General features: G+C 47.9%; 1 protein-coding gene across 2 annotated transcripts in view; it reads left to right on the top strand.

The window, feature by feature from the left end:
- Nucleotides 1–16,643, top strand: part of LOC129847621 (dachshund homolog 1-like) — a gene marked incomplete at its 5' end in the record, with an annotated part of 55,599 nt that overhangs the window by 28,042 nt on the left and 10,914 nt on the right. For both annotated transcript variants that reach the window (XM_055915370.1, XM_055915369.1), the window contains 2 exon segments: nucleotides 5,066–5,200; nucleotides 12,831–13,015. In XM_055915370.1, coding sequence (XP_055771345.1) covers nucleotides 5,066–5,200; nucleotides 12,831–13,015 — 320 coding nt within the window.

Below are 16,643 nucleotides of genomic sequence, written 5' to 3'. Positions count from 1 at the left end.
AGTAAACAGAACACTCTGCAGACAGGACCCATACGTACTCTAACCCTAACCCAGCACCCAGAACACTCTGCAGACAGGACCCGTACGTACTCTAACCCTAACCCAGTACCCAGAACACTCTGCAGACAGGACCCGTACGTACTCTAACCCTAACCCAGTACCCAGAATACTCTGCAGACAGGACCCCTACGTACTCTAACCCTAACCCAGTACCCAGAACACTCTGCAGACAGGACCCCTACGTACTCTAACCCTAACCCAGCACCCAGAACACTCTGCAGACAGGACCCGTATGTACTCTAACCCTAACCCAGTACCCAGAACACTCTGCAGACAGGATGTACTCTAACCCTAACCCAGCACCCAGAACACTCTGCAGACAGGACCCGTACGTACTCTAACCCTATTTCAGTACACAGAACACTCTGCAGACAGGACCTGTATGTACTCTAACCCTAACCCAGTACACCCAGAACACTCTGCAGACAGGGCCCGTACGTACTCTAACCCTAACCCAGTACACAGAACACTCTGCAGACAGGACCCGTACGTACACTAACCCTAACCCAGTACACAGAACACTCTGCAGACAGGACCCATATGTACTCTAACCCTAACCCAGTACACAGAACACTCTGCAGACAGGACCCGTACGTACACTAACCCTAACCCAGTACACAGAACACTCTGCAGACAGGACCCGTATGTACACTAACCCTAACCCAGTACACAGAACACTCTGCAGACAGGACCCGTACGTACTCTAACCCTAACCCAGTACACAGAACACTCTGCAGACAGGACCCGTACGTACTCTAACCCTAACCCAGTACCCAGAACACTCTGCAGACAGGACCCGTACGTACTCTAACCCTAACCCAGTACACAGAACACTCTGCAGACAGGACCCGTACGTACTCTAACCCTAACTCAGTACACAGAACACTCTGCAGACAGGACCCGTATGTACTCTAACCCTAACCCAGTACACCCAGAACACTCTGCAGACAGGGCCCGTACGTACTCTAACCCTAACCCAGTACCCAGAACACTCTGCAGACAGGATGTACTCTAACTCTAACCCAGTACACAGAACACTCTGCAGACAGGACCCGTACGTACTCTAACCCTAACCCAGTACCCAGAACACTCTGCAGACAGGGCCCGTATGTACTCTAACCCAGAACACTCTGCAGACAGGACCCGTACGTACTCTAACCCTAACCCAGCACCCAGAACACTCTGCAGACAGGACCCGTATGTACTCTAACCCTAACCCAGCACCCAGAACACTCTGCAGACAGGACCCGTATGTACTCTAACCCTAACCCAGTACCCAGAACACTCTGCAGACAGGATGTACTCTAACTCTAACCCAGTACCCAGAACACTCTGCAGACAGGGCCCGTACGTACTCTAACCCAGAACACTCTGCAGACAGGACCCGTACGTACTCTAACCCTAACCCAGCACCCAGAACACTCTGCAGACAGGACCCCTACGTACTCTAACCCTAACCCAGTACACCCAGAACACTCTGCAGACAGGACCCGTATGTACTCTAACCCTAACCCAGTACACAGAACACTCTGCAGACAGGACCCGTACGTACTCTAACCCTAACCCAGTACACCCAGAACACTCTGCAGACAGGACCCGTATGTACTCTAACCCTAACCCAGTACACCCAGAACACTCTGCAGACAGGACCCGTATGTACTCTAACCCTCACCCAGTACACCCAGAACACTCTGCAGACAGGACCCGTACGTACTCTAACCCTAACCCAGTACACCCAGAACACTCTGCAGACAGGACCCGTACGTACTCTAACCCTAACCCAGTACACCCAGAACACTCTGCAGACAGGACCCGTATGTACTCTAACCCTCACCCAGTACACCCAGAACACTCTGCAGACAGGACCCGTACGTACTCTAACCCTAACCCAGTACCCAGAGCACTCTGCAGACAGGACCCGTACGTACTCTAACCCTAACCCAGCACCCAGAACACTCTGCAGACAGGGCCCGTACGTACTCTAACCCAGAACACTCTGCAGACAGGACCCGTATGTACTCTAACCCTCACCCAGTACACCCAGAACACTCTGCAGACAGGACCCGTACGTACTCTAACCCTAACCCAGTACCCAGAGCACTCTGCAGACAGGACCCGTACGTACTCTAACCCTAACCCAGTACCCAGAACACTCTGCAGACAGGACCCCTACGTACTCTAACCCTAACCCAGCACCCAGAACACTCTGCAGACAGGACCCGTATGTACTCTAACCCTAACCCAGTACCCAGAACACTCTGCAGACAGGATGTACTCTAACTCTAACCCAGTACCCAGAACACTCTGCAGACAGGACCCGTACGTACTCTAACCCTAACCCAGTACCCAGAACACTCTGCAGACAGGACCCGTACGTACTCTAACCCTAACCCAGTACCCAGAACACTCTGCAGACAGGACCCGTATGTACTCTAACCCTAACCCAGTACACCCAGAACACTCTGCAGACAGGACCCATACGTACTCTAACCCTAACCCAGCACCCAGAACACTCTGCAGACAGGACCCATACGTACTCTAACCCTAACCCAGCACCCAGAACACTCTGCAGACAGGACCCGTACGTACTCTAACCCTAACCCAGCACCCAGAACACTCTGCAGACAGGACCCATATGTACTCTAACCCTAACCCAGTACCCAGAACACTCTGCAGACAGGATGTACTCTAACTCTAACCCAGTACCCAGAACACTCTGCAGACAGGACCCGTACGTACTCTAACTCTAACCCTAACCCAGCACCCAGAACACTCTGCAGACAGGACCCGTACATACTCTAACCCTAACCCAGCACCCAGAACACTCTGCAGACAGGACCCGTACGTACTCTAACCCTAACTCAGTACACAGAACACTCTGCAGACAGGACCCGTATGTACTCTAACCCTAACCCAGTACACCCAGAGCACTCTGCAGACAGGGCCCGTACGTACTCTAACCCTAACCCAGTACCCAGAACACTCTGCAGACAGGATGTACTCTAACTCTAACCCAGTACACAGAACACTCTGCAGACAGGACCCGTACGTACTCTAACCCTAACCCAGTACCCAGAACACTCTGCAGACAGGGCCCGTACGTACTCTAACCCAGAACACTCTGCAGACAGGACCCGTACGTACTCTAACCCTAACCCAGCACCCAGAACACTCTGCAGACAGGACCCGTATGTACTCTAACCCTAACCCAGCACCCAGAACACTCTGCAGACAGGACCCGTATGTACTCTAACCCTAACCCAGTACCCAGAACACTCTGCAGACAGGATGTACTCTAACTCTAACCCAGTACCCAGAACACTCTGCAGACAGGGCCCGTACGTACTCTAACCCAGAACACTCTGCAGACAGGACCCGTACGTACTCTAACCCTAACCCAGTACCCAGAACACTCTGCAGACAGGACCCGTACGTACTCTAACCCTAACCCAGTACCCAGAATACTCTGCAGACAGGACCCCTACGTACTCTAACCCTAACCCAGTACCCAGAACACTCTGCAGACAGGACCCCTACGTACTCTAACCCTAACCCAGCACCCAGAACACTCTGCAGACAGGACCCGTATGTACTCTAACCCTAACCCAGTACCCAGAACACTCTGCAGACAGGATGTACTCTAACCCTAACCCAGCACCCAGAACACTCTGCAGACAGGACCCGTACGTACTCTAACCCTATTTCAGTACACAGAACACTCTGCAGACAGGACCTGTATGTACTCTAACCCTAACCCAGTACACCCAGAAAACTCTGCAGACAGGGCCCGTACGTACTCTAACCCTAACCCAGTACACAGAACACTCTGCAGACAGGACCCGTACGTACACTAACCCTAACCCAGTACACAGAACACTCTGCAGACAGGACCCATATGTACTCTAACCCTAACCCAGTACACAGAACACTCTGCAGACAGGACCCGTACGTACACTAACCCTAACCCAGTACACAGAACACTCTGCAGACAGGACCCGTATGTACACTAACCCTAACCCAGTACACAGAACACTCTGCAGACAGGACCCGTACGTACTCTAACCCTAACCCAGTACACAGAACACTCTGCAGACAGGACCCGTACGTACTCTAACCCTAACCCAGTACCCAGAACACTCTGCAGACAGGACCCGTACGTACTCTAACCCTAACCCAGTACACAGAACACTCTGCAGACAGGACCCGTACGTACTCTAACCCTAACCCAGTACCCAGAACACTCTGCAGACAGGACCCGTACGTACTCTAACCCTAACCCAGTACCCAGAACACTCTGCAGACAGGACCCGTATGTACTCTAACCCTAACCCAGTACCCAGAACACTCTGCAGACAGGACCCGTATGTACAGTACTCTCATCTTCACTGTCTTTCCAGCTTCGTCAGGAATCAGATTATGAGTCCAGTCAGGAAAGCAACAGTCTCTTTGCTCTGTCAATGTCATTGAAAACCCACTTTATTGTCAGGTATAAACTGCCTTCATTTTGCTGGAGCCCAGGAAGAGTAGGTGCTGCTGGGGATCCATAATAAACACATTTCTGTTCACCTCCTCTGTAACGTGCTGCTGGGGATCCATAATAAACACATTTCTGTTCACCTCCTCTGTAACGTGCTGCTGGGGATCCATAATAAATACATTTCTGTTCACCTCCTCTGTAACGTGCTGCTGGGGATCCATAATAAATACATTTCTGTTCACCTCCTCTGTAACGTGCTGCTGGGGATCCATAATAAACACATTTCTGTTCACCTCCTCTGTAAAGTGCTGCTGGGGATCCATAATAAACACATTTCTGTTCACCTCCTCTGTAAAGTGCTGCTGGGGATCCATAATAAACACATTTCTGTTCACCTCCTCTGTAAAGTGCTGCTGGGGATCCATAATAAACACATTTCTGTTCACCTCCTCTGTAACGTGCTGCTGGGGATCCATAATAAACACATTTCTGTTCACCTCCTCTGTAACGTGGTACTGTGTGTTCCAGACATGCAGCAGAACGGCCTGTCCTCCAGCCAGGCTCTGTTGGGTCTGTCTCCCAGTGCTGTGCCTGGTCCTAAAGAAGGAGATGTGGCCTCCCTGGACTCTGGCCACCAAGCTAAGAGGAACCATGTTGAGAGAGGTAGGGTCCACCTTCTCTTTCGCTTGTTCTTGATTGTTCTCTGTCTGTCTGTCTGTCTGTCTGTCTGTCTGTCTGTCTGTCTGTCTGTCTGTCTGTCTGTCTGTCTGTCTGTCTGTCTGTCTGTCTGTCTGTCTGTCTGTCTGTCTCTCTCTCTCTCTCTCTCTGTCTGTCTGTCTGTCTCTCTCTCTCTCTCTCTCTCTCTCTCTCTCTCTCTCTCTCTCTCTCTGTCAGCATCATCGTCGGATATCACTGAATGTGAACACAATTACAGGAAATAGTTAGTAGTTGATTCCCGTGAAGGTGAGGACAGCGATTGAGGTCCTAATGCACCAATCAGGATTCATTGTCTGTCCCTACTATTCTCTCTCTCTATCTATTTCTCTCTCTCTCGCTCTCACTCATCCCACTTCTCTCTCTTCTCCCTCTCTCTCCCCACTTCTCTCTCTTCTCCCTCTCTCTGTCTCTCTCTCTTCTCCCTCCTTCTCTCTCTCTCTCTCTCTCTCTGTCTCTCTCTCTCTCTCTTCTCCCTCTCTCTCTCTCTCTCTCTCTCTCTCTCTCTCTCTCTTCTCTCTCTCTCTCTTCTCCCTTTCTCTCTCCTCCCTCTCTCTCTCTCTCTTCTCTCTCTCTCTCTTCTCCCTCTCTCTCTCTTCTCTCTCTCTCTTCTCTCTCTCTTCTCTCTCTTCTCTCTCTCTTCTCTCTCTCTTCACTCTCTCTCCCTCTCTCTCTCTCTCTTGGTGGTCTTTGTGGGAAGCGGAGATGAAATGAAGACAAATAATTCTCTGGAATAATCCATTACAGAGGAGAGAGGAGCGGAAGACGAGGCAGCGGGGCTAAATTAGTTAGCGATTTGCAGAGCATGAATTAATGAACAAGGCCCTCTCGCCACGGCTCCGCTCACAGCCAGCTGATTTCCATAATGACCACCTCCCAAGCTCTGAGGCCGCCGTTTGCGTCAGTTGTGTGGTTTTTCCGTTATGAAGGTTTACATTAGCTTAATGAGGACTGTTCAAGGGCAAAACAGTCAGCAATATTTACAGAGAGACAGAAGAGAGACAAGAGACAGAAGAGAGACAGAAGAGAGACAAGAGACAGAAGAGAGACAGAAGAGAGACAGAAGAGAGAGAAGAGAGACGGAAGAGAGACGGAAGAGAGACAGAGGAGAGACAGAGGAGAGACAGAGGAGAGACAGAAGAGAGACGGAAGAGAGACGGAAGAGAGACAGAAGACAGAAGAGAGACAGAAGAGAGACAGAAGAGAGAGAAGAGAGACGGAAGAGAGACGGAAGAGAGACAGAGGAGAGACAGAGGAGAGACAGAGGAGAGACAGAGGAGAGACAGAAGAGAGACAGAAGAGAGGCAGAGAAGAGACAGAAGAGAGACAGAGGAGAGGCAGAGAAGAGACAGAAGAGAGACGGAAGAGAGACGGAAGAGAGGCGGAAGAGAGACGGAAGAGAGACGGAAGAGAGACAGAGGAGAGACAGAAGAGAGGCAGAAGAGAGACAGAAGAGAGACAGAAGAGAGACAGAAGAGAGGCAGAGAAGAGACAGAAGAGAGACAGAAGAGAGACAGAGGAGAGACAGAGGAGAGACAGAGGAGAGACAGAAGAGAGACAGAAGAGAGACAGAGGAGAGACAGAAGAGAGAGGGAAGAAGAAGAAGAGAGAAGAAGAGAGAAGAAGAGAGACAGAAGAGAGACAGAAGAGAGACAGAAGAGAGACAGAAGAGAGACAGAGGAGAGACAGAGGAGAGACAGAGGAGAGACAGAGGAGAGACAGAAGAGAGACAGAAGAGAGACGGAAGAAGAAGAAGAGAGAAGAAGAGAGAAGAAGAGAGACAGAGGAGAGACAGAAGAGCGAAGAAGAGAGAGAAGAGAGTACAGTTACTACATTACATACTAGGACATTTAAATGAAATACACTTCACAGGTTTTTGTTTGTCAGGAAGACAGAGAAGCGCATTGCCAGATGTGTAATTAAAGCAATAAGATTTAACCAGTAAGAGACGTGTCATAAAGACAGTGATGATTATATGAAACAGGATGCATTAGGTTAATAAGACAAGAGGTCCATAATGGTAGAACTCAACTAGTGGGACGACTAAATAGATGATACATGAGAGGCTCGTTGTTTTGATGAGGCGTGTTTCATTTAATCAGTTGGTTTGTTTTATAGACAAATGAAAAACCATGCCAGTTATTGGTCGGCTTGTTCAGTTGTAATTGTGGTGGTACATCATTTGATTGGTTTCTCTAAGAGACTGAATGGTGTTGAATATCCAGTGTACACAGAGAAATAGGTCTCAAAACATCCTGTTGTTTTCTGAATTGTCATTCTGTCACATATGAATCGTTAGAGTATGTTTGGGACATATTCTCTGTTTGAACACCTGGTCCAACGTGAAGATCAAACATCAGAAGACGTCTGACAGTTAATCTGCTTTATCCACCAGAAGCATTTTCCTTTAAACTTCATTCAGCCCTCACCTCTCTCCACTTCCGCTGACAGTCAGGACGCTTCACTAGGTGTAGTTCATCAGCCCTCACCTCTCTCCACTTCCGCTGACAGTCAGGACGCTCCACTAGGTGTAGTTCATCAGCCCTCACCTCTCTCCACTTCCGCTGACAGTCAGGACGCTCCACTAGGTGGAGTTCATCAGACCTCACCTCTCTCCACTTCCGCTGACAGTCAGGACGCTCCACTAGGTGTAGTTCATCAGCCCTCACCTCTCTCCACTTCCGCTGACAGTCAGGACGCTCCACTAGGTGGAGTTCATCAGACCTCACCTCTCTCCACTTCAGCTGACAGTCACGACGCTCCACTAGGTGTAGTTCATCAGACCTCACCTCTCTCCACTTCAGCTGACAGTCAGGACGCTCCACTAGGTGGAGTTCATCAGACCTCACCTCTCTCCACTTCAGCTGACAGTCACGACGCTCCACTAGGTGTAGTTCATCAGACCTCACCTCTCTCCACTTCAGCTGACAGTCAGGACGCTCCACTAGGTGGAGTTCATCAGACCTCACCTCTCTCCACTTCCGCTGACAGTCACGACGCTCCACTAGGTGTAGTTCATCAGACCTCACCTCTCTCCACTTCAGCTGACAGTCAGGACGCTCCACTAGGTGGAGTTCATCAGACCTCACCTCTCTCCACTTCCGCTGACAGTCACGACGCTCCACTAGGTGTAGTTCATCAGACCTCACCTCTCTCCACTTCAGCTGACAGTCAGGACGCTCCACTAGGTGGAGTTCATCAGACCTCACCTCTCTCCACTTCCGCTGACAGTCAGGACGCTCCACTAGGTGGAGTTCATCAGCCCGAGGGAAGGAGGGATGGAAGAGGAGAGAATAAGAAAGAGGATGATGGAAAGAAAAAATTGAAAAATGGAAAACAATGACCTTGGTTGAGGAGATCTGCAAATGAGAGGATGAGGGGAGAGGAAAGTGGGGAGAGGAGAGAGAGGAGGGAGAAGAGGGGGAGAGGGGGGATGGGAGAGGAGGATAGGATGGAGGGAGAAGAGGGTGGCGGGAGAGGAGGGAGAGGAGGATAGGATGGAGGGAGAAGAGGGTGGCGGGAGAGGAAGGAGAGGAGGAGAGGATGGAGAGGAGGTAGGGATGGAGGGAGAAGAGGGTGGCGGGAGAGGAAGGAGAGGAGGAGAGGAGGGAGAGGAGGTAGGGATGGATAAAACAGTAACTCAAAGAGGATCAGTCACATCAAAGGAGGGGAGGAGAGGGAGGGTGGAGAGAGGAGAGGAGATCTATACTGCATCCCGATGACGCTGCAGTACAGAGCACAGGGGGGGGGACAGGGGGGGGGTCACAGGAGAAGAAGTAGAGTTGGACGCCCTGCGTTTGATGAGCGCTGAGCAACACCTGACACTGACAGACTGCTAATTACATCTAGTACTGATATAGAGGGAGGCTTTTAGGAACGGGAGAGGAAATGAAAAGAGAGAGGGAGGAGGGAGAGGGGGAGAGGGAGGGAGGGAGGGAGGGAGGGAGGGAGAAGGAGAGAGGAGGGAGGGAGAGAGAGAGAGGGAGGGAGAGAAAGAGAAGGAGAGAGAGGGAGGGAGAGAGAGAACGGGACATGCTTTTTATCCTTCAATGTGACACTAGCCTGTTTGCCAAGATTGGGGGGGGCGAAGATGCTTTGGTCAGCTAAGTGGAGTAAAATGTGATGGTGTGTGTGTGTGTGTGTGTGTGTGTGTGTGTGTGTGTGTGTGTGTGTGTGTGTGTGTGTGTGTGTGTGTGTGTGTGTGTGTGTGTGTGTGTATCCGTGCCTGTGAGGTAAATCTAATTCAACCCCATCAGACTCAGGTGAAGCTGAGACAGCCTGTAGATAGAGAGAACTCTACTGCCCATAAGCCCTTTCATTGTTCTTCAAAATAGTTTTTAGGACATAATGTAATGTAACTCAGAGTATTGTAGGGCAGAGCCGCCACAGCCTGGCTGGTCAACTAGTCTTCAAGCTCCATCACTAGAAAACAGCCCATTAACACGTGTACTTGTTTCCAGAACCAGGTCGTTCTGGTTGGCATCAGCTGTTCGTGTTTTATTGGGCTCATTAACATTCACCTACTGAACTGTGTCTCTCCTCTCTACACAAACAGAAAACAGGAAAGGACTTTTTCCCCTCCCAAACTTCTAAAGTTGACATTTAGCAATTAGCTGCTTGGAATTAAGTGGAATGCACCTTCATGTAAAAAGCCATATTCATTTGGTCTTCATCGTGAGTCGTAGAAAAAGGCATCATAGCAATAAAAAAAAGGCCATCCTCTCTCAAACAGTGAGTTGCATGGAGAAGAAATAACACTCACAGAGATGTTATTGTGCTGCCAGCGTCCCACTGCTTAACATGTGATGTGTTTACTCAATCTGATCTGTAGAGTAGGTTACACAACACTACTCAATCTGATCTTTAGAGGAGGTTACACAACACTACTCAATCTGATCTGTAGAGTAGGTTACACAACACTACTCAATCTGATCTGTAGAGGAGGTAACACAACACTACTCAATCTGATCTGTAGAGTAGGTTACACAACACTACTCAATCTGATCTGTAGAGGAGGTAACACAACACTACTCAATCTGATCTGTAGAGTAGGTTACACAACACTACTCAATCTGATCTGTAGAGGAGGTTACACAACACTACTCAATCTGATCTGTAGAGGAGGTAACACTACTCAATCTGATCTGTAGAGGAGGTAACACTACTCAATCTGATCTGTAGAGGAGGTAACACTACTCAATCTGATCTGTAGAGGAGGTTACACAACACTACTCAATCTGATCTGTAGAGGAGGTTACACAACACTACTCAATCTGATCTGTAGAGTAGGTTACACAACACTACTCAATCTGATCTGTAGAGGAGGTTACACAACACTACTCAATCTGATCTGTAGAGGAGGTAACACTACTCAATCTGATCTGTAGAGGAGGTTACACAACACTACTCAATCTGATCTGTAGAGGAGGTTACACAACACTACTCAATCTGATCTGTAGAGTAGGTTACACAACACTACTCAATCTGATCTGTAGAGGAGGTTACACAACACTACTCAATCTGATCTGTAGAGGAGGTAACACTACTCAATCTGATCTGTAGAGGAGGTAACACTACTCAATCTGATCTGTAGAGGAGGTTACACAACACTACTCAATCTGATCTGTAGAGGAGGTAACACAACACTACTCAATCTGATCTGTAGAGGAGGTTACACAACACTACTCAATCTGATCTGTAGAGGAGGTTACACAACACTACTCAATCTGATCTGTAGAGGAGGTAACACAACACTACTCAATCTGATCTGTAGAGGAGGTTACACAACACTACTCAATCTGATCTGTAGAGGAGGTAACACAACACTACTCAATCTGATCTGTAGAGGAGGTTACACAACACTACTCAATCTGATCTGTAGAGGGGGTTACACAACACTACTCAATCTGATCTGTAGAGGAGGTTACACAACACTACTCAATCTGATCTGTAGAGGAGGTTACACAACACTACTCAATCTGATCTGTAGAGGAGGTTACACAACACTACTCAATCTGATCTGTAGAGGAGGTAACACAACACTACTCAATCTGATCTGTAGAGGACGTTACACAACACTACTCAATCTGATCTGTAGAGGAGGTTACACAACACTACTCAATCTGATCTGTAGAGGAGGTTACACAACACTACTCAATCTGATCTGTAGAGGAGGTTACACAACACTACTCAATCTGATCTGTAGAGGAGGTTACACAACACTACTCAATCTGATCTGTAGAGGAGGTTACACAACACTACTCAATCTGATCTGTAGAGGAGGTTACACAACACTACTCAATCTGATCTGTAGAGGAGGTAACGCAACACTACTCAATCTGATCTGTAGAGGACGTTACACAACACTACTCAATCTGATCTGTAGAGGAGGTTACACAACACTACTCAATCTGATCTGTAGAGGAGGTTACACAACACTACTCAATCTGATCTGTAGAGGAGGTAACACAACACTACTCAATCTGATCTGTAGAGGAGGTTACACAACACTACTCAATCTGATCTGTAGAGGAGGTTACACAACACTACTCAATCTGATCTGTAGAGGAGGTAACACACCACTACTCAATCTGATCTGTAGAGGAGGTTACACAACACTACTCAATCTGATCTGTAGAGGAGGTTACACAACACTACTCAATCTGATCTGTAGAGGAGGTTACACAACACTACTCAATCTGATCTGTAGAGGAGGTTACACAACACTACTCAATCTGATCTGTAGAGGAGGTTACACAACACTACTCAATCTGATCTGTAGAGGAGGTAACACAACACTACTCAATCTGATCTGTAGAAGAGGTAACACAACACTACTCAATCTGATCTGTAGAGGAGGTTACACAACACTACTCAATCTGATCTGTAGAGGAGGTTACACAACACTACTCAATCTGATCTGTAGAGGAGGTTACACAACACTACTCAATCTGATCTGTAGAGGAGGTTACACAACACTACTCAATCTGATCTGTAGAGGAGGTTACACTACTCAATCTGATCTGTAGAGGAGGTTACACAACACTACTCAATCTGATCTGTAGAGACACTGAAACTAATTAAAGCAACAGAGCAGCTGTGTCCTCTGGACCAACTGGCAGCGATAGCAGGCGTCTGTCTGTGAGAGTGAGGAGCAAGACAAAGAGGGAGAAAGTGTGTGATTTAAACTTGGCCATGACATAGTTATCAGTGTCAGTAATGCAGGAGAACAGACATCTGTGTTTAGAACACAGTATTACAGTACACTCAGGGGACAGTGTGTGTTTCCATCTGTGTTTAGAACACAGTAGTACAGTACACTCAGGAGACAGTGTGTGTTTCCATCTGTGTGTCTTAACAACAGCGGTGCCACACTGAAAAGGGGATTCAGAGGTGGGTGTGGTTTCTTGTGTTTGTCAGTTGTAGTTTAGTTGTGGACACAGCCAATCACAATCTTCCTCTAATTTGCATGTTCTGAATAATAAACATCACTCTCTTTTCTTTGTCTGTCCCCTGAAGAGCCAAACACAACTACATGCATTCTGATGACTTCTCTGCTGTTTTCTTTGTCTGTCCGCAGATGACTGTGGTTTCCTGAGCACCCAGACAGTCAGAGAACCAATCAGAGAGCCATTTCGAGAGCCAGTCAGAGACGGCTATGAGAGGCTGTCGTTCTCGGGGCAGAAGCTTCCTCCAGGGTTCCCCGGACCCTTTATCTTCCCCGAGGGGCTGTCGTCAATAGAGACACTGCTCACTAACATCCAGGTGGGGATCTACTCACTGTTCTCTCCTGAACAATCCCAGAAGGTATAATGGTGACCATGTTTTGCTGAACCATGTTTTGATAGTGGATGTGCGAAGGCTGCATCTCTCTATCTGCTCACAGTTATCACACATCTGGATGAGTAACTCCACCTCATCTCTCTATCTGCTCACAGTTATCACACATCTGGATGAGTAACTCCACCTCATCTCTCTATCTGCTCACAGTTATCACACATCTGGATGAGTAACTCCACCTCATCTCTCTCTCTGCTCACAGTTATCACACATCTGGATGAGTAACTCCACCTCATCTCTCTCTCTGCTCACAGTTATCACACATCTGGATGAGTAACTCCACCTCATCTCTCTATCTGCTCACAGTTATCACACATCTGGATGAGTAACTCCACCTCATCTCTCTATCTGCTCACAGTTATCACACATCTGGATGAGTAACTCCACCTCATCTCTCTCTCTGCTCACAGTTATCACACATCTGGATGAGTAACTCCACCTCATCTCTCTATCTGTGTCTCTGGGCTCCACCTCATCTCTCTCTCTGCTCACAGTTATCACACATCTGGATGAGTAACTCCACCTCATCTCTCTATCTGCTCACAGTTATCACACATCTGGATGAGTAACTCCACCTCATCTCTCTATCTGCTCACAGTTATCACACATCTGGATGAGTAACTCCACCTCATCTCTCTCTCTGCTCACAGTTATCACACATCTGGATGAGTAACTCCACCTCATCTCTCTATCTGCTCACAGTTATCACACATCTGGATGAGTAACTCCACCTCATCTCTCTATCTGCTCACAGTTATCACACATCTGGATGAGTAACTCCACCTCATCTCTCTATCTGCTCACAGTTATCACACATCTGGATGAGTAACTCCACCTCATCTCTCTATCTGCTCACAGTTATCACACATCTGGATGAGTAACTCCACCTCATCTCTCTATCTGCTCACAGTTATCACACATCTGGATGAGTAACTCCACCTCATCTCTCTATCTGCTCACAGTTATCACACATCTGGATGAGTAACTCCACCTCATCTCTCTATCTGCTCACAGTTATCACACATCTGGATGAGTAACTCCACCTCATCTCTCTATCTGCTCACAGTTATCACACATCTGGATGAGTAACTCCACCTCATCTCTCTATCTGCTCACAGTTATCACACATCTGGATGAGTAACTCCACCTCATCTCTCTATCTGCTCACAGTTATCACACATCTGGATGAGTAACTCCACCTCATCTCTCTATCTGCTCACAGTTATCACACATCTGGATGAGTAACTCCACCTCATCTCTCTATCTGCTCACAGTTATCACACATCTGGATGAGTAACTCCACCTCATCTCTCTCTCTGCTCACAGTTATCACACATCTGGATGAGTAACTCCACCTCATCTCTCTATCTGCTCACAGTTATCACACATCTGGATGAGTAACTCCACCTCATCTCTCTATCTGCTCACAGTTATCACACATCTGGATGAGTAACTCCACCTCATCTCTCTCTCTGCTCACAGTTATCACACATCTGGATGAGTAACTCCACCTCATCTCTCTATCTGCTCACAGTTATCACACATCTGGATGAGTAACTCCACCTCATCTCTCTCTCTGCTCACAGTTATCACACATCTGGATGAGTAACTCCACCTCATCTCTCTATCTGCTCACAGTTATCACACATCTGGATGAGTAACTCCACCTCATCTCTCTATCTGCTCACAGTTATCACACATCTGGATGAGTAACTCCACCTCATCTCTCTATCTGCTCACAGTTATCACACATCTGGATGAGTAACTCCACCTCATCTCTCTATCTGCTCACAGTTATCACACATCTGGATGAGTAACTCCACCTCATCTCTCTATCTGCTCACAGTTATCACACATCTGGATGAGTAACTCCACCTCATCTCTCTATCTGCTCACAGTTATCACACATCTGGATGAGTAACTCCACCTCATCTCTCTCTCTGCTCACAGTTATCACACATCTGGATGAGTAACTCCACCTCATCTCTCTATCTGCTCACAGTTATCACACATCTGGATGAGTAACTCCACCTCATCTCTCTATCTGCTCACAGTTATCACACATCTGGATGAGTAACTCCACCTCATCTCTCTATCTGCTCACAGTTATCACACATCTGGATGAGTAACTCCACCTCATCTCTCTCTCTGCTCACAGTTATCACACATCTGGATGAGTAACTCCACCTCATCTCTCTATCTGCTCACAGTTATCACACATCTGGATGAGTAACTCCACCTCATCTCTCTATCTGCTCACAGTTATCACACATCTGGATGAGTAACTCCACCTCATCTCTCTATCTGCTCACAGTTATCACACATCTGGATGAGTAACTCCACCTCATCTCTCTCTCTGCTCACAGTTATCACACATCTGGATGAGTAACTCCACCTCATCTCTCTATCTGCTCACAGTTATCACACATCTGGATGAGTAACTCCACCTCATCTCTCTATCTGCTCACAGTTATCACACATCTGGATGAGTAACTCCACCTCATCTTCTCTATCTGCTCACAGTTATCACACATCTGGATGAGTAACTCCACCTCATCTCTCTATCTGCTCACAGTTATCACACATCTGGATGAGTAACTCCACCTCATCTCTCTATCTGCTCACAGTTATCACACATCTGGATGAGTAACTCCACCTCATCTCTCTATCTGCTCACAGTTATCACACATCTGGATGAGTAACTCCACCTCATCTCTCTATCTGCTCACAGTTATCACACATCTGGATGAGTAACTCCACCTCATCTCTCTATCTGCTCACAGTTATCACACATCTGGATGAGTAACTCCACCTCATCTCTCTATCTGCTCACAGTTATCACACATCTGGATGAGTAACTCCACCTCATCTCTCTATCTGCTCACAGTTATCACACATCTGGATGAGTAACTCCACCTCATCTCTCTATCTGCTCACAGTTATCACACATCTGGATGAGTAACTCCACCTCATCTCTCTATCTGTGTCTCTGGGCTCCACCTCATCTCTCTATCTGTGTCTCTGGACTCCATCTCATCTCTCTATCTGTGTCTCTGGGCTCCACCTCATCTCATCTCTCTATCTGTGTCTCTGGGCTCCACCTCATCTCATCTCTCTATCTGTGTCTCTGGGCTCCATCTCATCTCTCTATCTGTGTCTCTGGGCTCCACCTCATCTCATCTCTCTATCTGTGTCTCTGGGCTCCATCTCATCTCTCTATCTGTGTCTCTGGACTCCATCTCATCTCTCTATCTGTGTCTCTGGGCTCCACCTCATCTCTCTATCTGTGTCTCTGGGCTCCACCTCATCTCTCTATCTGTGTCTCTGGGCTCCATCTCATCTCTCTATCTGTGTCTCTGGGCTCCACCTCATCTCTCTATCTGTGTCTCTGGGCTCCACCTCATCTCTCTATCTGTGTCTCTGGGCTCCACCTCATCTCTCTATCTGTGTCTCTGGGCTCCACCTCATCTCTCTATCTGTGTCTCTGGGCTCCACCTCATCTCATCTCTCTATCTGTGTCTCTGGGCTCTACCTCTTCTCATCTCTCTATCTG

This window comes from Salvelinus fontinalis, unplaced genomic scaffold (genome assembly GCF_029448725.1).
Source record: "Salvelinus fontinalis isolate EN_2023a unplaced genomic scaffold, ASM2944872v1 scaffold_0896, whole genome shotgun sequence".
In the NCBI taxonomy this organism is placed as follows: domain Eukaryota; kingdom Metazoa; phylum Chordata; class Actinopteri; order Salmoniformes; family Salmonidae; genus Salvelinus; species Salvelinus fontinalis.
The sequence above is the reverse complement of the archived record's forward strand: the minus strand, read 5'-3'. Positions and strand labels throughout refer to the sequence as shown.